General features: G+C 44.6%; 1 protein-coding gene across 2 annotated transcripts in view; it reads right to left on the bottom strand.

Moving 5' to 3' along the window:
- LOC129866603 (tumor protein p53-inducible protein 11-like) overlaps positions 1-22,251 on the bottom strand; it is a 115,440-nt gene that overhangs the window by 24,494 nt on the left and 68,695 nt on the right. For both annotated transcript variants that reach the window (XM_055939359.1, XM_055939360.1), the window contains exon 3: positions 3,781-3,888. In XM_055939359.1, the coding sequence (XP_055795334.1) occupies positions 3,781-3,888 (108 nt within the window). The remainder of the gene's footprint in view (positions 1-3,780; positions 3,889-22,251) is intronic.

Below are 22,251 nucleotides of genomic sequence, written 5' to 3'. Positions count from 1 at the left end.
AAATTGGAGTGGGTCTAGGGTGTCCGGTAGGGTGGAGGTGATATGGTCCTTGACTAGTCTCTCAAAGCACTTCATGATGACGGAAGTGAGTGCTACGGGGCGGTAGTCGTTTAGCTCATTTACCTTAGCTTTCTTGGGAACAGGAACAATGGTGGCCCTCTTGAAGCATGTGGGAACAGCAGACTGGGCTAAGGATTGATTGAATATGTCCGTAAACACACCAGCCAGCTGGTCTGCGCATGCTCTGAGGACGCGGCTGGGAATGCCGTCTGGGCCTGCAGCCTTGCGAGGGTTAACACGTTTAAATGTTTTACTCACCTCGGCTGCAGTAAAGGAGAGCCCGCAGGTTTTGGTAGTGGGCCGTGTCAGTGGCACTGTATTATCCTAAAAGCGGGCAAAAAAGGTATTTAGCCTGTCTGGGAGCAAGACATCCTGATCCGCGACGGGGCTGCTTTTCTTTTTGTAACCCGTGATAGACTGTAGACCCTGCCACATACCCCTTGTGTCTGAGCTGTTGAATTGCGATTCAATTTTGTCTCTGTACTGGGACTTAGCCTGTTTGATAGCCTTGCGGAGAGAATAGCTACACTGTGTGTATTCGGTCATGTTTCCGGTCACCTTGCCCTGGTTAAAAGCAGTGGTTCGCGCTTTCAGTTTCACGCGAATGCTGCCGTTAATCCACGGTTTCTGGTTTGGGAATGTTTTAATCGTTGCTCTGGGTACGACATCGTCAATGCACTTCCTAATGAACTCGCTCACCGAATCTGCATATTCATCATTGTTGTTGTTGGACGCCGTGCGGAACATATTCCAATCCGCGTGATCAAAGCAGTCTTGAAGCGTGGATTCAGATTGGTCGGACCAGCGTTGAACAGACCTGAGCGCGGGAGCTTGTAGTTTTAATTTCTGTTTGTAGGCTGGAATCAACAAAATGGAGTCGTGGTCAGCTTTTCCGAAAGGAGGGCGGGGGAGGGCCTTATATGCGTCGCGGAAGTTAGTATAACAATGGTCCAGAGTTCTGCCAGCACTGGTCGGACAATCGATGTGCTGATAGAATTTAGGGAGTTTTGTTTTTAGATTAGCCTTGTTAAAATCCCCAGCTACGATGAATGCAGCCTCAGGGTGTGTGGTTTCCAGTTTACAGAGAGTCAGATAGAGTTCGTTCAGGGCCATCGATGTGTCTGCTTGGGGGGGAATATATACGGCTGTGATTATGACCGAAGTGAATTCCCTTGGTAGATAATGCGGTCTACATTTGATTGTGAGGAGTTCTAGATCAGGTGAACAGAATGACTTTAGTTCCTGAGTGTTGTTATGATGGTCACACCACGTCTCGTTAATCATGAGGCATACCCCCCCGCCCCTCTTCTTACCAGAAAGATGTATGTTTCTGTCTGCGCGATGCGTGAAGAAACCAGCTGGCTGCACCGACTCCGTTAGCGTCTTTTCAGTTAGCCATGTTTCCGTGAAGCAGAGCACGTTGCAATCCCTGATGTCTCTCTCGAATGTTACCCGTGCTCGGATTTCATCGACCTTATTCTCAAGAGACTGGACATTGGCGAGTAGTATGCTAGGGAGTGGAGCGCGATGTGCTCGTCTCCGAAGCCTGACCAGGAGACCGCTACGTTTGCCCCTTTTTCGGCGTCGTGTAGCTTCGCCGGCTGGGAAGCCGGCGAAGTGCAGTCGCAAAAACCATCAAGTGCTATAATGAAACTGGCTCTCATGAGGACCACCACAGGAAAGGACGACCCAGAGTTATCTCTGCTACAAAGGATACGTTCATTAGAGTTAACTGCACCTCAGATTGCAGCCCAAATAAATTATTCACAGAGTTCAAGTAAGAGACATATCAACATCAACTGTTCAGAGGAGACTGTGTGATTCAGGCCTTCATGGTCAAAATGCTGCAAAGAAACCACTACTAAAGGACACCAATAATAAGAAGATACTTGCTTGGGCCAGAAACACGAAATCTGTCCTTTGGTCAGATGAGTCCAAATTTGAGATTTTTGGATTCCAATTGCTGTGTCTTTGTGAGACACAGAGTAGTTGAACAGATTATCTCCGCATGTGTGGTTCCCACCGTGAAGCATGGAGGAGGAGGTGTTATTGTGTGGGGGTGCTTTGCTTGTGTGTGATTTATTTAGAATTCAAGGCACAATTTACCAGCATGGCTACCACAGCATTCTGCAGCGATACACCATCCCATCTGGTTTGCACTTAGTGGGACTAAAATTTGTTTTTCAACAGAACAATGACCCAAAACGCACCTCCAGGCTGTGTATGGGCTATTTTACTACAAAGGAGAGTGATGGAGTGGTGCATCAGATGTGGGAACTCCTTCAATACTGTTGGAAAAGCATTCCTCATGAAGCTGGTTGAGAGAATGCCAAGAGTGTGCAAAGCTGTCATCAAGGCAAATGGTGGCTACTTTGAAGAATCTCAAATGTAAAATATATTTTGAGTTGTTTAACACTTTTTTGGTTACTACATGATTCCATATGTGTTATTTCATAGTGTCGACGTCTTCACTAGTATTCTACAATGTAGAAAATAGTAAAAATAAAGAAAAACCCTTGAATGAGTAGGAGTGTCCAAACTTTTCACTGGTACTGTACATGATTTAGTATATGTAAAAATGTAGCCTAGCCCATAGGCCTATATGTTTTGATAAGGTTTGTATCACAACTAAAGTGGCCAAATAAATCTAAGAGTAGCCTATAGGCCTAGGACCCCTGGAACAAGGTTGGAGAGCCCATAGCCTAGTTAAAAGGTATGGGTTTTTGTGAATAAGAGACTGAGGAAGTGCTCAAAAACCAGAGCTGAGTCCATGCTTTTCAAACTACTTTTTTCAAATCATCATTAGTCACATCATACAGCCTGAGAAAGCATTAGAAATCAAAACATTCAACATACGTTTTTTTTAATCACAACTAAAGCAGCATACATAACTCTAAAATAAGCATGTAGGAGGACCCGTTTGAAATGATCAGTTTGTTAACTGCTCAACACAGAATAGTGCACACTACCTCAGAAATTGTTTGGGGAAAATATCCTTTCCATTTTATTCAGCTATGTTCAATTCTATTCTTGTTACTTTTAAATAATATACAATAATGCCACATGAAGTATTTCATTTGCTATTCTGTCGTTCTGAAATATGCAATATTTTCTTCATATTATAATTTTTCTTTCAATTTATTTGGATGGTGCAGGCAACCCTGGTCCTAGAGTGCCACAGCCAGTTCATGTTTTCGATTTAACCAGGCAATCACTGAGTTGATCAATTAGCTCAGTTGGTCAGGTGTGGTGCCTAGTTGGAACATAATCTTGCAGTATCTGTGGCACTCCAGGAACAGGGTTGCCTACCCCTGGTGTAGGCTATATTAAATGGATTTTGGCTTTTTAAAATGTTGATGTTCCAAAGGTCAGCATCAGTGGCTTGTATGCTATGTGTAATTAACAGTCAACAACCATGAGACCGGCAGTAATTTGCATGACAGTTACCGGCTGACAACATTTCATGACCGCCACACAGCCCTATTTCCACCACCATCAACAAAACACCAAATGATGGAAATTCTTGTGGAAGAATGGTGTTGCGTCCCTCAAACGGATACACACACTTGTAGAATACACCCCAAGGCGCTTTGTCGCTGTTCCGGCAGCTCGCAGTTGCCCAATGCCCTATTAAGACACTATGTTGCTGTTTCCTTTATTTTGGCAGTTACCTGTATGTGTGTGTTGTGACTGTGTGTCATTCAGACTCTATCAACTCACCATCAAGGCCATGACTGTGAAGGCTACTGCAGAGATGAGGATCCAGACCCTCAGTCCAACAGGCTCTCGCACCTGATACTTGATGTCATTCCCCAACATCTGACTGAGCTGTGTGTGTGTGTGTGTGTGTGTGAGAAAGAGACACACACAGGGAGAGAGACAGAGAGAGAGAGAGATGACGAGGAAGGAAAGAACATCATGAAGACATTTTCTAATTAGAGCTAGTTAATGTCTATTGCCGGAGAGTCAGGAAACCGCTCAGGGATTTTACCATGAGGAAATGGTGACATTAAAACAGTTAGAGTTTAATTGCTGTGATAGTAGAAAACTGAGGATGGAGCAACATTGTAGTTGCTCCACAGAGTGAAGCGAAGGAAGATTACAGAATAAAAATATTCCAAAACATGCATCCTGTTTACAACAAGGCATGGGAGCTTCTTAAATGCAATAAATGTTTTTCTAGCTTTCTTAAAGGCATATTCTTCTCCTCTCCCCTTGGTCCCTATAAGAGAAAGTAGAGCACTTTGTTTTCTGTCAATATACAGTGCCTTCGGAAAGTATTCAGACCCCTTCAATTGTTCCACATTCTTTTACATTACAGCCTTATTGTAAAATTGATTAAATAAATAAAAATCCTCAGCAATCTACACACAATACCCCATAATGAGAAAGCAAACAGATCTGACATTTTAGCAAATTGATTAAAAATGAAACAGAAATACCTCATTTACATAAATATTCAGACTCTTTGCTATGAGACATGAAATTGAGGTCAGGTGCATCCTGTTTCCATTGATCATCCTTGAGATGTTTCTACAAATTGATTGGCGAGACTCTTCCAAGAGCTGGCCGCCAGGCCAAACTGAGCAATTCGGAGAGAAGGGCCTTGGTCAGGAAGGTGAACAAGAACCCAATGGTCACTCTGACAGAGATCTAGAGTTCCTCTGTGGAGATGGGAGAAGCTTCCAGCAGGACAACCATCTCTGCAGCACTCCAGCAATCATGGCCATTATGGGAGAGTGGCCACACGGAAGCCACTCGTCAATAAAAGACACATGACAGCCGGCATAGAGTTTGCAAAAAGGCACCTAAAGACTCAGACCATGAGAAACAATTTTCTCTGGTCTGATGAAACCAAGTTTGAACTCTTTGACCTGAATGTCAAGCATCATGTCTGGAGGAAACCTGGCACCATCCCTACAGTGAAGCATGGTGGTAGCTGGGTGCTTGTGATACTTGCGAGATTTGTTTATGACATTTCGCAGTGGAACACGTGAAAATTATTGTACTTTCTACCTGTTGGAGACCTCTGCACTAAAGTACTACTACAATTTTTTTTTACTTTGTCCTGAATACAAAGTGTTATGTCTGGAAAAATCTAATACAACACATTACTAAGTACCACTCTCCATATTTACAATCAGAATGGTGGCTGCATCATGTTATGTGTATGCTTGTAATCATTAAGGATAGGGGAGTTTTTCTGGATCAAAAAAAGAAACAGCACAGAGCTAAGTAAAGGCAAAATCCTAGAGGAAAACGTGGTTAAGTCTGCTTTCCACCAGACATTTGTAGATTCATTCATCTTTCAGCAGGACAATATCCTAAAACACATGGCCAAATCGACGCTAGAGTTGCTAACCAAGTAGACAATGGAATGGTCCTAAGTGACCGAGTTACAGTTTTTACTTACATCTGCTTGAAAATCTGTGGCAAGACCTGAAAATGGTTGTTTAGCAATGACCAACAACCAATTTGACAGAGCCTGAAGAATTTTGAAAATAATTATTGGCAAATGTTGTACAATTCAGGTGTGGAAAGATCTTAGAGACTTACCGAGAAAGTCTCAAAGCTGTTATCGCTGCCAAAGGTGCTTCTACAAAGTATTGACTCAGTGGTGTGAATACTTATGATTAGGAGATATTTCTGTATTTAATTTTTAATAAATTAGAGAACATTTCTAAAAACATGTTTTCACTTTGTTATTATGGGGTACTTTGTGTAGACTGGTGAGAAATTTGATTTAATTCATTATGAAATCAGGCTGAATTTTTGGGGGAATAAGTCAAGGGGTATGAATACTTTCTGTCTTGTTCTTGTCTCCAACCCCCTTTCATGTGTCGCTCATTTCCCCCATTATCCCCTGTGCTTTTATACCTGTGTTTTCTGTTTGCCAGTTCGTCTTGTCTCATCAAGCCTACCAGAGTTTTTCCTGTACTGATGTTTTTCTCTCTAGTCCGTTTTCTAGTTTTCCCGGTTTTGACCATTCTGCCTGCCCTGACCCTGCCTGCCGTTCTTTACCTTTCTGACTCTGCTCTGGATTACTGACCTCTGCCTGCCCTTGACCTGTTCTATGCCTGCCCCCTGTTTTTGTAATAAACTTGTGTTACTTCGACTGCCTGCATCTGGGTCTAATTCTGAGATCTGATAGTACGAACTGGCCATGACTGACTCAGCAGACTCGGGACCAGGTCCGCAACGCCATCTCCTCCCAAGGAGCCACGAGGAGTTACTCCGAGATCTTATGGACAGATTCCAGACCGGGAGGACTCTCGCCTGGGCTACCGCGGTGTGGGAACAACAATCTACCGTGTTTCTCAGCCTGGAGGAATTTGTGGCTGAGGTAAAAAAGGTTTTAGATTTTACTTTGTCCGGGAGAGAGGCTGTCCGGAAGTTACTCCAGCTTCGCCAAGACTCCCGCAGTGTGGCGGACTATGCGGGTGATTTCCGCACGTTGGCTGCTGAGTGCCAGGAATCCGGATTTCCCTGTTCGACACATTCCTTCATGGATTATCGGAGGAGGTTAAGGACGAGCTCGCAGCCTGGGAACTGCCTACAGATCTTGATTCGCTCATCGCCTTGACCATCTGGATCAATAGGCAGCTACGGGAACTTAGGGGGGAGAGGAGGTCTGATTCCGGTCCCAATTGCTTGTCCCCGAAAGGATCCGAGCTCAGAGTTCCCCCGAAGTCTACCGACTCGCCTTTATTGGAGCCGATCCAACTCGGCAGAGCTAGTCTGTCTCCAGCCGAATGATTACGCAGACTTAAAACCAAGAATTGTCTGTATTGTGGAACTGCTGGTCATTGTGTGTCTACCTGTCCTTTAGATTGACCAGGCTCATCAGTAGGTACGAGTACTCTGGTGGGCCATACAGAGTTTTTCTTCTCCCCTTACTTGCACCCCTTTTCATGCCATCCTGCTGTGGGGCGACCAGTCTACATCTCTCTGGGTTCTCATTGACTCTAGGTCGCCGAGAGTTTCATGGACGCCACCCTGGTGTCTGAGCCAGGCATCCCCACTCAGCCACTCTCCAGTATCCTGGACGTTAAAGCACTGGAGGGCGCTCTATAGGCAGGCTTACCCACAATACTAGCCCTATCCACCTGCGTGTGTCCGGGAACCACAGTGAGTCAATACAGTTATACAGTTTATGCTCATCAAGTCTCCTCAGGTTCCCATGGTAGTGAAGTTTTCTTGGCTCCAGCTCCACAATCAAATCAAATGTATTTATATAGCCCTTCTTACATCAGCTGATGTATCAAAGTGCTGTACAGAAACCCAGCTTAAAACCCCAAACAGCAAGCAATGCAGGTGTAGAAGCACGGTGGCTATGAAAAACTCCCTAGAAAGGCCAAAACTTAGGAAGAAACCTAGAGAGGAACCAGGCTATGAGGGGTGGCCAGTCCTCTTCTGGCTGTGCCGGGTGGAGATTATAACAGAACATGGCCAAGATGTTCATAAATGACCAGCATGGTCAAATAATAGTATTCACAGTGAACAGGTCAGTGTTCCATAGCCGCAGGCAGAACAGTTGAAACTGGAGCAGCAGCACAGCCAGGTGGACTGGGGACAACAAAGAGTCATCATGCCAGGTAATCCTGTGGCATGGTCCTAGGGCTCAGGTCCTCCGAGAGAGAGAAAAAAAAAGAAAGAGAGAATTAGAGAGAGCATACTTAAATTCACACAGGACACCGGATAAGGCAGGAGAAATACTACAGATATAACAGACTGAGCCTAGCCCCCCGACCCATCAACTACTGCAGCATAAATACTGGAGGCTGAGACAGGAGGGGTCAGGAGACACTGTGGCCCCATCTGATGATACCCCCGGACAGGGCCAAACTGGCAGGACACAACCCCACCCCACTTTGCCAAAGCACAGCCTCACACCACTAGAGGGATATCTTCAACCACCAATTTACCATCCTGAGACAAGGCAGAGTATAGCCCACAAAGATCTCCGCCACGGCACAACCCAAAGGGGACGCCAATCCAAACAGGAGGATCACGTCAGTGACTCAACCCACTCAAGTGACGCCTCCCTCCTAGGGACGGCATGGAAGAGCACCAGTAAGCCAGTGACTCAGCCCCTGTAATAGGGTTAGAGGCAGAGAATCCCATTGGAGAGAGGGGAACCGGCAAGGCAGAGACAGCAAGGGTGGTTCGTTGCTCCAGTGCCTTTCCGTTCACCTTCACACTCCTGGGCCAGACGGCACTCAATCATAGGACCTACTGAAGAGATGAGTCTTCAATAAAGACTTGAAGGTTGAGACCGAGTCTGCGTCTCTCACATGGGTAGGCAGACCATTCCATAAAAATGGAGCTCTATAGGAGAAAGCCCTGCCTCCAGCTGTTTGCTTAGAAATTCTAGGGACAATTAGGAGGCCTAATGTATGTATGGCAGGACCAAATCGGAAAGATAGGTAGGAGCAAGCCCATGTAATGCTTTGTAGGTTAGCAGTAAAACCTTGAAATCAGCCCTTGCCTTAACAGGAAGCCAGTGTAGGGAGGCTAGCACTGGAGTAATAAGACACAATTTTGGGGTTCTAGTCAGGATTCTAGCAGCCGTATTTAGCACTAACTGAAGTTTATTTAGTGCTTTATCCGGGTAGCCGGAAAGTAGAGCATTGCAGTAGTCTAACCTATAAGTAACAAAAGCACGGATACATTTTTCTGCATCATTTTTGGACAGAAAATTTCAGATTTTTGCAATGTTACGTAAATGGAAAAAAGCCGTCCTTGAAACAGTCTTGATATGTTCGTCAAAAGAGAGATCAGGGTCCAGAGTAACGCCGAGGTCCTTCACAGTTAAATTTGAGACGACTGTACAACCATCAAGCTAAATTGGCAGATTCAACAGAAGATCTCTTTGTTTCTTGGGACCTAGAACAAGCATCTCTGTTTTGTCCGAGTTTAAATGTAGAAAGTTTGCAGCCATCCACTTCCTTATGTCTGAAACACAGACTTCCAGCGAGGGCAATTTTGGGTCTTTACCATGTTTCATTGAAATGTACAGCTGTGTGTCATCCTCATAGCAGTGAAAGTTAACATTATGTTTTCGAATGACATCCCCAAGAGGTTAAACACTTGAGGGTCTCCCTAGGTCTGCATCCTAGGTCCTGGCAGAGTTGTGCAGACTCAGGACAACTGAGCTTTGGACGAATACACAGATTTAAAGAGGAGTCCGTAATTTGCTTTCTAATGATCATGATATTTTCCTCAAAGAAGTTCATGAAGTGAAAGCCATCCTCTCTTGGGGAATGCTGCTTTTTAGTTAGCTTTGCGACAGTATCAAAAATACAATTTCTGATTGTTCTTATTTTCCTCAATTAAGTTGGAAAAATAGGATGATCGAGCAGCACTGAGGGCTCTTCCATACTGCACGGCTAGTCGGAAGACTTCCAGGTTGGTGTGGCGCCAATTCCGTTCCAATTTTCTGGAAGCTTGCTTCAGAGCTCGGGTTTTTTCTGTATATCAGGGAGCTATTTTCTTACGACAAATTTTTTTAGTTTTTAGGGGTGCAACTGCATCTAGGGTATTGCGCAAGGTTAAATTGAGATCCTCAGTTAGGTGGTTAACTGATTTTTGTCCTCTGATGTCCTTGGGTGGGCAGAGGGAGTCTGGAAGGGCATGAAGGAATCTTTGTGTTGTCTGAGAATTTATAGCACGACTTTTGATGCTCCTTGGTTGGAGTCTGAGCAGGTTATTTGTTGCGATGGAAAACGTAATGAAATGGTGGTCCGATAGTCCAGGATTATGAGGAAAAACATTAAGATCCACAACATTTATTCCACGGGACAAAACTAGGTCCAGAGTATGACCGTGGCAGGGAGTAGGTCCGGAGACATGTTGGAGAAAACCCACTGAGTCGATGATGGCTCCGAAAGCCTTTTGGAATGGGTCTGTGGACTTTTCCATGTGAATATTAATTATCTGCTATTATCTGCTATGACTACAAGGTCCGATTGGAATTCAGGGAACTCAGTGAGGAACGCTGTATATGGCCCAAGAGGCCTGTAAACAGTAGCTAAAAAATGTGATTGAGTAGGCTGCATAGATTTCATGACTAGAAGCTCAAAACACGAAAAAGTCATTTAAAAAAAAAAATGCTATCGTAAATGTTAGCAACATCCCCTTATCAGCTGGACTGCTGGTACTATCGTGGGCTGGAGCCCATTCTGCCATGCCTGTTGCCTGAAATCGGCGCAGCCTGCCCCGGAACATCTTCCTGTGGGGTTGGGAGAAGATTCAAACCCCTCCGCCGTTCTCACGGAGTACCAGGATCTCCGGGAAGCTTCCTTCGCATTGACCTTCTCCCGGGTACTACACCACCCCGGGGACAGCTGTATTCACTGTTGGGTCCGGAGACCAAGGTTATGGAGACATACATTGAGGACTGCAGGGGGTATCCGTCCTTCTGCCCCCACCGCGCATCGACTACCAAGCCTCAATGACATCATGGTTAAGAAACGCTACACACTTGAGCCACTCCAAAAAATCTGAGTTCCATCCCTCCACCATCTCCTTCCTTGGATACATCATCGCTTCTTGGAATGTGCAGATGGATCCGGGAAAGGTGAGAGCGTTGGTGGATTGGCCCCAAACCCCTTCCAGAATGCAACATTTATTAGGATTTGCCCATTTCTATCGCTGTTTTATCCAGAGTTACAGCACCCTGGCTTCCCCCGTCAGCACTCACCTCTCCCAACGTCCTATTCACGTGGTCCCCAGCTGCTGACCGCTCGTTCCTGGACCTTAACTTCTTTGGGGCACCCCCCCTTCTTCTCAATTTCCGCCTAAAGACATACCCTAATCTAACTGCCTGTAGCTCAGGCTCAGAAGCAAGGATATGCATATTCTTGGTATCATTTGAAAGGAAACACTCTGCATTTTGTGGAAAGTGAATTAAATGTAGGATAACATAACACAATAGATCTGGTAGAAGAAAATACAAGGGATTAAACACACGTTTTCTGTTTTTTATTGTTGCTGCATCATCTTTCAAATGACCAAGAACAGCCAAACATACAGATAGGATGCTGTGGATGAAGAACATAAAATGGTAACAATGGCTGAGCAAAGTTTTAGACAGATTACTTCAAAAATGAGCGAGCTACATGACAATGTACCCAAGTGGCCGAATTGGTACAGTGATACATTTTGAAGGAAAGAACTATAAACAAAATACATAAATGCTATTTTAACACCCCCCCCCCCCCAAAAAAAAAATATATATATATATATACTGCTCAAAAAAATAAAGGGAACACTAAAATAACACATCCTAGATCTGAATGAATGAAATATTCTTATTAAATATTTTTTTCTTTACATAGTTGAATGTGCTGACAAAAAAAACAATCGACACAGAAATGATCAATGGAAATCAAAGAATGCACATTTGTGGCCTGCTGGAGGTCATTTTGCAGGGCTCTGGCAGTGCACCTCCTTGCACAAAGGCGGAGGTAGCGGTCCTGCTGCTGGGTTGTTGCCCTCCTACGGCCTCCTCCACGTCTCCTGACGTACTGGCCTGTCTCCTGGTAGCGCCTCCATGCTCTGGACACTACGCTGAAAGACACAGCAAACCTTTTTGCCACAGCTCGCATTGATGTGCCATCCTGGATGAACTGCACTACCTGAGCCACTTGTGTGGGTTGTAGACTCCGTCTCATGCTACCACTAGAGTGAGAGCACCGCCAGCATTCAAAAGTGACCAAAACATCAGCCAGGAAGCATAGGAACTGAGAAGGGGTGTGTGGTCACCACCTGCAGAACCATTCCTTTTTTGGGGGCGTCTTACTAATTGCCTATAATTTCCACCTTTTGTCTATTCCATTTGCACAACAGCATGTGAAATGTATTGTCAATCAGTGTTGCTTCCCAAGTGGACAGTTTGATTTCACAGAAGTGTGATTGACTTGGACTTACATTGTGTTTTTTAAGTGTTCCCTTTTATTTTTTTGAGCAGTGTATATATATATATATATATATGAAAAAATAAAAATAATAATAATAAACAAACATAACAAGGGTAACTATTTACACATTTTCTATTTACAATATTGTGAAGACCCTCAGTCCTCTACACAAAAATATGCTGCTGGTGCCATAGCAGTCTCTTTCTGCTGTAAAGCAGAGGCTTACTGAACAGGTGGTGCAGGTGATGGGGCATTTCCTGTGACAAAGCGCACAACGACGTCTCCCTACTGTGCCCCTTTTGCCCTGAGGCACATTCATGCCTGCAGAGATGAATCTGGGCAGGTGAACACCACTGGTTGTGGTGTTCACAGACTCTAGACTTTGTTTTTCCTGATTTATTCGCCATAATTTAAATATATAAACTTGTTGAAAATGCTATTGAATATGTACTGGTATGTGTTACACTCGTGGCGCCGTCAAGTAGGATTTGCAATGGCGAATGAACCTCTTTTACGCCAGAATTTACGACAAAGGCTGGTCTTCAAACGTTACATATTGCCGTTTACCTCAGCTCATTGGCTATCTTCCAAGCTAGATTTCAAGATGATCAGTGGTCATTGGGCCAAAATACAGTCAATCAACGATAGACCGGTCCTATCATTGGTGCGCAATGAGGTCATTGATTGGTGTCTTCCAATCGGTTTGTTTCGGTCAATACGTCCCGGGAAAAGAGCCATCATGTATGGTTGTGTTAGTAACAACCAGAGGATTGCAATGAAACCAACCATGACTGGATAAACGTTTGTTTAGTGTGTGTAATTTACACGAACGCTTCGTCCAAAGTTGAATGAGACAGAAATCACGACGCAACCGGTTTACAAATGTTTCGTGTTAGGCTATAAAAATGGATTTTATCAAACAAAACGAACATTGACTGTGTAGTTAGGACACTTGGTATTGCCACCAGAGGAAGATCTTCAATGGTAAGCGATTTATTTTATTGTTATTTCTGACTTTCGTGACGCTTATGCTTGGTTGGAAAATGCTAGTAATACTTGTGTGTGTGGGGCGCCGTCCTCAGAAAATCGCATGTTTGCTTTTGCAGTAAACCTTTTTGAAATCTGACACAGCGGCTGGATTAATAAGACATTCATATTTTAAATGATGTAAGATACATGTATTTACAATATTGTTTAATACTACGAATGGTATATTTAAAATGTTAGCTCTCTGCAGTTTCATCGGATGTTGGCCTGGTGGGAGTCAAGTGAATTTGGATTTTGTTCAGGAGCATACTATGATGCAGATAAACTCAGCAAAAAAAGAAACGTCCTCTCACTTTCAACTGCGTTCATTTTCAGCAAACTTAACATGTGTAAATATTTGAATGAACTTAATAAGATTCAAAAATTGAGACAAACTGAAGTTCCACAGACATGTGACTAACAGAAATGGAATAATGTGTCCCTGAACAAAGGGGGGACCTAAATCAAAAGTAACAGTCAGTATCTGGTGTGGCCACCAGCTGCATTAAGTACTGCATTGCATCTCCTCCTCATGGACTGCACCAGATTTGCCATTTCTTGCTGTGAAATGTACCCCACTCCTCCGCCAAGGCACCTGCATGTTCCCGGACATTTCTGGGGGGGAATGGCCCTAGCCCTCAACCTCCGATCCAAGAGGTCCCCGACATGCTTAGTGGGATTGAGATCCGGGCTCTTCGCTGGCCATGGCAGAACACTGACATTCCTGTCTTGCAGGAAATCACGCACAGAACGAGCTGTATGGTTTGTGGCATTGTCATGCTGGAGGGCCATGTCAGGATGAGCCTGCAGGAAGGGTACCTCATGAGGGAGGAGGATGCCTTCTCTGTAACACACAGCGTTGAGATTGCCTGCAATGACAACAAGCTCAGTTCGATGATGCTGTGACACACCGCCCCAGACCATAACGGACCCTCCACCTCCAAATCGATCCCGCTCCAGAGTACAGGCCTCGGTGTAACGCTCATTCCTCCGACGATAAACGCGAATCTGACCATCACCCCTGGTGAGACAAAACCGCAACTCGTCAGTGAAGAGCACTTTTTGCCAGTCCTGTCTGGTCCAGCGACGGTGGGTTTGTGTCCATAGGCGACGTTGTTGCCGGTGATGTCTGGTGAGTACCTGACTTACAACAGGCCTACAAGCCCTCAGTCCAGCCTCTCTCAGCCTATTGCGGACAGTCTGAGCACTGATGGAGGGATTGTGCATTCCTGGTATAACTCGGGCAGTTGTTGTTGCCATCCTGTACCTGTCTCGCAGGTGTGATGTTCGGATGTACCTATCCTGTGCAGGTGTTGTTACACATGGTCTGCCACTGCGAGGACGATCAGCTGTCCGTCCTGTCTACCTGTAGCGCTGTCTTAGGCGTCTCACAGTGCGGACATTGCAATTTATTGCCCTGGCCACATCTGCAGTCCTCATGCCTCCTTGCAGCATGCCTAAGGCACGATCACGCAGATGAGCAGGGACTCTGGGCAACTTTCTTTTGGTGTTTTTCCAGAGTTAGTAGAAAGGCCTCTTTAGTGTCCTACGTTTTCATAACTGTGACCTTAGTTGCATGTTCATTAATGGTTTATGATTCATTGAACAAGCATGGGAAACAGTGTTTAAACCCTTTACAATGAAGATCTGTGAAGGATTTTTACTAATTATCTTTGAAAGACAGTGCACTGAAAAAGGGCCGTTTCTTTTTTTGCTGAGTTCATAAATCAAATCAAAAACGTAATGCAAAGCTGGAATGGTGCCTATAGTCAGACAAAATTTGTAGTCTAATCGTTTTCTTGTGTGCATACGAATCCTACTACACATTTCTATGAATTACTAATCCAGACTTTCCAAATGCATTTGGGCAAGACCATGCTGTGGATGACAGTGGATGTTGCTTTGGATGATAATATGGTTGAGCAAAAACACAGAACCCAAGGGACACAAAATGACCAGTAGTAATACAACCATGCCAGGCCCCTGGGAGAAGATCTACATAGTCTAGGGGAATCCAGGTAAATCTCCAGATCGTCACCCCTAAGAGGAAACTTCCCTGCAGAAGAGTTGGCTGTGTGTTGTGGAGCAGATGAAGATGCAGGTGATGAAGATCCCACCTGGGAGATGACATCAGATGAGGATTCAGAGGAAGATGATCCGCATATCAGAGTTGATGAAGAGCAGAGAGCAGACCCTAGACCAGGAAAACAAAGATCATCCCTGGTCTTTGAGAGCAGCCTGTCTTTCCTTCTTTTGAGGTACATGGTTTGCGGTGCCCAGCCATGTTGCGTCATCCTGTGCCGGTGCATCCGCACCCTCATCGTTTTGGACCAACTTTTCCCTAAGGACACACCAGTACCAGGAAAAGCCAGCCAACCCATGACACTATGACATTAGGTAACCTCATGATCACAAGTTTCATATTGTTCATTGGAGGGAGTCCAACGAATTTCCTGAAAATGGTTGCAATCATGGGAATTCCGACCATCGCCACTCGGACCTATAACCTGCTGCTATCTTCCTATCTTGTTCCTGCAGTAAGGCGAGTGCTGTGTTGGTAACAAGCCCATCTTCTTAGTAACATCAAGGGAACAATCTGTCTGGGTGGTGACGGACGATGAGCAACCTCACACATTAACTACAAAGTGCTGTCTCAGTCTATTTCTGAAAATGGAATGTTGATGGAAAGCCATTTTTCCTTCTCTGCCATTGGTCACAATGCAAAATATGGCAAATATTCCGTAGGATGGAAGCCTGAAGGTTTTTGGACGTGAAGTTAGTGTCGCTCACATTTTAGCATTGAAAACACCCTCTTTTCAGTCACTGATAATGTCAATTTCCAACCAACTTCGGTTTCAGAGCAGTGAACTTTAACGGTCTAAGCTATGAACCCCTAAGAATAATAATGGATTGGTTTTACATAGCGCATTTCTACCAGCTGAGGTATTCAAAGCACTTTGCATAGTAAGGGAGGAAACTCACCTCATCCACCACCAATGTGCGGCACACACCTGAGTGATGCACGGCAAAATTAGTGTGAGTTACAGTATACACACTATGGCGCAATACATCAGATGATTGCTTATTCAACGTGTCACTGTATATAAACCATCAATGAACTCAATTCTGTGCAGCATTCTAGAACCCAGCGTGTCAACACAGATGGTGCAATACAATAAATAACACCATTTGAGTACAGTTAATATCTAACAACATTTACAGAACTAATGCCATACCACACGTACCTCACAGTACCTCCAAACTGAAGACGCATGCCGCATAAATCATCATCATTATATTATACATTATCATACAGTGTGGTCCTTTGTAGCTCAGGTGGTAGAGCATGGTGCTTGTAATGCCAGGGTAGTGGGTTTGATTCCCGGGACCACCAATATGTAAGTCATGCGGAATGGCATATTATATATTAGTATCATCCCTGCAAAAATGTGTTAGTATCTAAAATGCTATGTTTGTGAGTGTCTAATTCAATTCACATTATCTCTTAAAAACAAACATAGCATTATTTGTGACTTCACTGTGGAAAAGACATTGGTATTATATTAGTCTGTTTATTAGTCTTGTCTTTATAATATTCTGTGTGTATATAACATGATAATTCATAATGCAATTAACTGGGTGAATCCCAGACTGCTCCAAGCCAGGCTGAAGTACCAAATACCAGCCTCTGGGGCACTATGGACCCTGGTTAAAAGTGATGTAATTGATAGGGAATAGGGTGCCATTTGAGACACAAACTATACCTTTAACGCTACCTGAATAGATGTCATTGTAGCCAGTCAGTGAATTCTTCATGGCTCACCCCAAGGCCATATCAGTCCCCTGCAGCCAGGGGAGTCACACACACACAGGGGAACACAAATACACACATGCACATACACTGTACTGCGATAATGACTGCCCTGGGAGTCCTGCGTGGCAGGTCAGTTAAGCTGCATTCCAAGGCCAAAAATAATTTCATGTTGTGACCGGATTTTCAAGGAGTCGACTCAATGAAGGCCTTTGATATTGTGCTACGTCACAAATGGCACCCTTTTACCTTTATAGTTGACTACTTTTGACCAGGGTCTGGTTCAAACGTGTGTACTACATAGGGAATAGGGTGGCATTTGAAACACACCTGGTCTGGCCTCACTGGGGTTGTATTGTTCGAGGATGAGAAGATTTCAGTACTCTGTTCCTTCTGGGTTTGCTTGCGTCGTTTTTTTTACAACATTTTCCACATCGGTGGCGAGCAAAACAAACAGAAACACAATTGTGTGTTTGTAAACAATTTGTGGATTTGTTAAAGTCCATTCTTTTCTCCTAGGTCTTATTACTATACGCTTCACAATAGGTCTAAAACACACACATTGTGGTTATCGAGGTGTGTGTTTATGTAACTGAAGGATAGTGGGGAGCATGAAGAATCTGCAAGGGAAGGAAGTCACTATCAAATCGCAAAGTAGTTTTCTGCATGAGAAGCCCGTGAAATGTCAAAGTGAATGATACAGAATCATTCCTAATTCATTTGTTTTTCTGGAACAGTTAAAACAGAGAGGCTGCCTTCGGCTTAACTTTCATTTTTACAACAGGCTATTTAACACAACACTGGCAGCCTTGTCCCAGATCTGTTTGTGCTCTTACCAACTCCATTGCTCATTGTCAAGCCTTGCCAATGAGTGACAAGGAGTTGGGATGATAGCACAAACAGACTGGCACTCAGGCTAAATTATTGTGATAAATAACATAATAAAAATAAAAAAAACTTTCGTATTTTATTCTTGACCCTATAAATCTGGGATTTGAAAAATAAACCTGGAATGATTCATTATGGATAGATGTTTAGGATTCAGAACGCAGAAAGCGGATGTTGACTTTAAAAGACAGACCCATGAAAGAGTGAAATGGGGCACCAAGTTTTTTTGTTGTTGAAATATTGGTGCAATAAGTCCTAACTTCTTTGACATCAGATCTGCAACGTATAAGCTTACATTACCCTGGGTCAGTCACCCTGCGACATTTACACTAACAAACTGAAAAGCTGCCTTTTCTCCAACATCAAACTTGCAACTTTTTCTGTTTACATTATCCTTACATTAGCCTTGGATGTGTCCTGGCCCAGTCACCATGTCATAACCTAATCTGATCCACCTCAAAAGGAAAAAATGAAATCCAGTCTCTCAATTGTATGTTTAAATGTATCCATGGTCACATAAACAGAAGAGGCACTAGAGAAAAAGACAGAAAGCATTAGAGAGACCAAGACAAAGATTATTCACATATTGTCCTCACTTGACTTATTGCTTTTAATGCCTAGTTGAGTGTAGCATTGCCTTTAAATTGTTTAACTTGGGTCAAACGTTTCGGGTAGCCTCCCACAAGCTTCCCACAATAAGTTGGGTGAATTTTGGCCCATTCCTGCTGATAGAGCTGGTGTAACAGTCAGGTTTGTAGGATTCCTTGCTCGCATACGCTTTTTCAGTTCTGCCCACAAATGTTCTTTCTATATGATTGAGGTCAGGGTTTTGTGATGGCCGCTCCAATGCCTTTGTTCTCCTTTAGCCATTTTGCCACAACTTCGGAAGTATGGTTGGGGTCATTGTTCATTTGGAAGACCCATTTGTGACCAAGCTTTAACTTCCTGACTGATGTCTTGAGATGTTGCTTCAATAAATTCACTATGGTCAAGACGTTTACCCAGATCAGACACGGACAGAGAAGGATTAGCTCAGTTTCAAGGGTGTTTATTTAAATAATAGTTCAAATAAGAAAAGAATAGGTCTCCCCCATGAGACCCTCTCCGGGATACTTTCTTCTGGGCTCCGGGTCTTGCTGTATCCTGTTTGGCACACAAACTCCCTCGTTTCCGCTCGGGCACGGTCTCCAACTACACAGTAGTTGGAACCTGACTTCCCCCAGTCCCCCTTGTGTGCTGCCCTTCTGGCAGCTTTATGGGCCTTGCACAGCTGGTGAGCAATCCACCCTTGATAGACCTGGCACGTCCAGCAGATGGAGCCATCGCCTCGTGATGTACACGCCATCTACTACCAGGCCTCGACGAGTCTCCCCCTGGTGGCTGACCTGCTGTACGCCACACATCCCCCCCTTAGCTCTGTCAGGGAGGGGACTGTCATCAGTGCAACGTAGGTCTCCCTTCTCAATAGGGGATCCGCATTTCCATGCTTCGCCCCTGACCTGTGCACAACAGAGAAAGAGAAGCGTTGAAGGGACAAGAACCTCCTGGTGACCTGATCGTTCGTGTCCTTTCCCCGTGTCCTTTCCCCTGGTCAGACCAGGGGAGCATGGTCCGTGACCAGGGTGAAGTGGATACCTAGCAGATCATACTTGAGTGTCTAGCGCCCACTTTACCGCTAGACACTCTTTCTCAACGATAGAGTATTTATTTTCCCTAGGCATCAGCTTTCGGCTGATGTACATGGGGTGCTCCTCCCCCTCGTGTACCTGGGACAGAATGGCCCCTAGTCCCGTATCATATGCGTCCATCTAGACCACCATCGGCACCTGGAAATTGGGCATTACAAGAATCGGATGGGAGCACAGCGCTTCCTTTGGTCTGTTGAATGCCGCTTCTGTCTCATCCGTCCATTTCACTGAGTTCCGTAGGCGGGCCCTGGTTAGATCGGTGAGGGGGGAAGCAATAGCCGCAAAGTGGGGATAAACCGGCTATAGTATCCTGCCAGTCCCAGGAAGGACTTGACCTGTGTCTTGGTGCATGGAACGGTCCAGTCATGCACCGCATGAACGTTCCTCTCCTGGGGCTTGATGTTCCCCCGTCCGATCAAATACCCCAGGTACTCCACCTCCTCGAACGATGGCTTGCATTTCTTGGGGTTTGCGGTCAACCCGGCTTGTCTGAGTGCGTCCAGCACCGCCTGGAGGAGCGTCAGGTGCTCTTCCCAACCTTTGCTGTGGATGATGATATCATCCAGATATGCCGCTGCGTACTGCTGGTGGGGGTCGAAGCACTCTGTTCATCAGTCATTGGAATGTGGGCGGGGCTCCAAAAAGTACGATCTTTGTACCCATGTGCAGTTGCAAACAGTAGTCTGGCTTTTTTATGGTGGTTTTGGAGCAGTGGCTTCTTCCTTGCTGAGCGGCCTTTCAGGTTATGTCGATATAGGACTCGTTTTACTGTGGATATAGATACTTTTGTACCTGTTTCCTCCAGCATCTTCACAAGGTCCTTTGCTGTTGTTCTGGGATTGACTTGCACTTTTCTCCTTCCTGAGCGGTATGATGGTTGCGTGGACCCATGGTGTTTATACTCGCGTACTATTGTTTATACAGTCGTGGGCAAAAGTTTTGAACATGAAACAAATGTACGTTTTCACAAAGTTTGCTGCCTCAGTGTCTTTAGATATTTTTGTCAGATGTTACTATGGAATACTGAAGTATAATTACAAGCATTTCATAAGTGTCAAAGGCTTTTATTGACAATTACATGAAGTTGATGCAATGAGTCAATATTTGCAGTGTTGACCCTTCTTTTTCAAGACCTCTGCAATCCGCCTTGTCATGCTGTCAATTAACTTCTGGGCCACATCCTGACTGATGGCAGCCCATTCTTGCATAATCAATGCTTGGAGTTTGTCAGAATTAGTGGGTTTGTGTTTGTCCACCCGGCTCTTGAGGATTGACCACAAATTCTCAATGGGATTAAGGTCTGAGGAGTTTCCTGACCATGGACCCAAAATATCGATGTTTTGTTCCCCCGAGCCACTTAGTTATCAATTTTGCCTTATGGCAAGGTGCTCCATCATGCTGGAAAGGCATTGTTTGTCACCAAACTGTTCCTGGATGGCTGGGAGAAGTTGCTCAAGGAGGATGTGTTGGTACCATTCTTTATTCATGACTGTGTTCTCAAAATTCTGAGTGAGCCAATTCGTTTGGCTGAGAAGCAACCCCACACATGAATGGTCTCAGGATGCTTTACTGTTGGCATGACACAGCACTGTTGGTAGCGCTCACCTCGTCTTCTTCGGACAACCTTTTTTCCGGATGCCCCAAACAAAGGGGACAAAAGGGGATTCATCAGAGAAAATGGCTTTACCCCAGTCCTCAGCAGTCCAATCCCTGCACCTTTTTGCAGAATATCAGTCTGTCCCTGATATTTTTCCTGGAGAGAAGTGGCTTCTTTGCTGCCCTTCTTGACACCAGGCCATCCTCCAAAATTATTTGCCTCACTGTGCGTGCAGATGCACTCACACCTGCCTGCTGCCATTCCCGAGCAAGCTCTGCACTGGAGGTGCCCCGATCCCGCAGTTGAATCAACTTTTGGAGACGGTCCTGGCGCTTGCTGGACTTTCTTGGGCACCCTGAAGCCTTCTTCACAGCAATTGAACTGCTCTCCTTGAAGTTCTTGATGATTCGAAAAATGGTTGATTTAGGTGCAATCTTACTGGCAGCAATATCCTTGCCTGTGAAGCCCTTTTTGTGCAAAGCAATGACGACGTCACAAGTTTCCTTGCAAGTAATCATGATTGACAGAGGAAGAACAATTATTCCAAGCACCAGCCTCCTTTGAAGCTTCCAGTCTGTTATTCGAACTCAATCAGCATGACAGAGTGATCTCCAGCCTTGTCCTCGTCAACACTCACACCTGTGTTAACGAGAGAATCACTGACATGATGTCAGCTGGTCCATTTGTGGCAGGGCTGAAATGCAGTGGACATGTTTTGGGGGGGATTCAGTTCATTTGCATGGCAAAGAGGGACTTTGCAATTAATTGCAATTCATCTGATCACTCTTCATAACATTCTGGAATATATGCAAATTGCCATCATATAAACTGAGGCAGCAGACTTTGTGAAAATGTATATTTGTGTCATTCTGAAATACATCCACAGGTACACCTCCAATTGACTCAAATTATGTCAATTAGCCTATCAGAAGCTTCTAAAGCCATGACATCGTTTTATGGAATTTCCCAGGCTGTTTAATGGCACAGTCAACTTAGTGTATTTAAACTTCTGACCCAATGCTATTGTGATACAGTGAATTATCAGTGAAATAATCTGTCTGTAAACACTTGTTTGAAAAATTACTTGTGTCATGCACAAAGTAGATGTCCTAACCGACTTGCCAAAACTATAGTTTGTTAACATGAAATTTGTGGAGTGGTTGAAAAATGAGTTTTAATGACTCCGTCCGAAGTGTATGTAAACTTCCGACTTCAACAGTATAACCTAGTACCAGGCTAGGAGAAAAGGTCATTTCCAGT

The sequence above is a fragment of the Salvelinus fontinalis genome, chromosome 12 (assembly GCF_029448725.1).
Source record: "Salvelinus fontinalis isolate EN_2023a chromosome 12, ASM2944872v1, whole genome shotgun sequence".
NCBI classification, from domain to species: Eukaryota; Metazoa; Chordata; class Actinopteri; order Salmoniformes; family Salmonidae; genus Salvelinus; species Salvelinus fontinalis.
The sequence above is the reverse complement of the archived record's forward strand: the minus strand, read 5'-3'. Positions and strand labels throughout refer to the sequence as shown.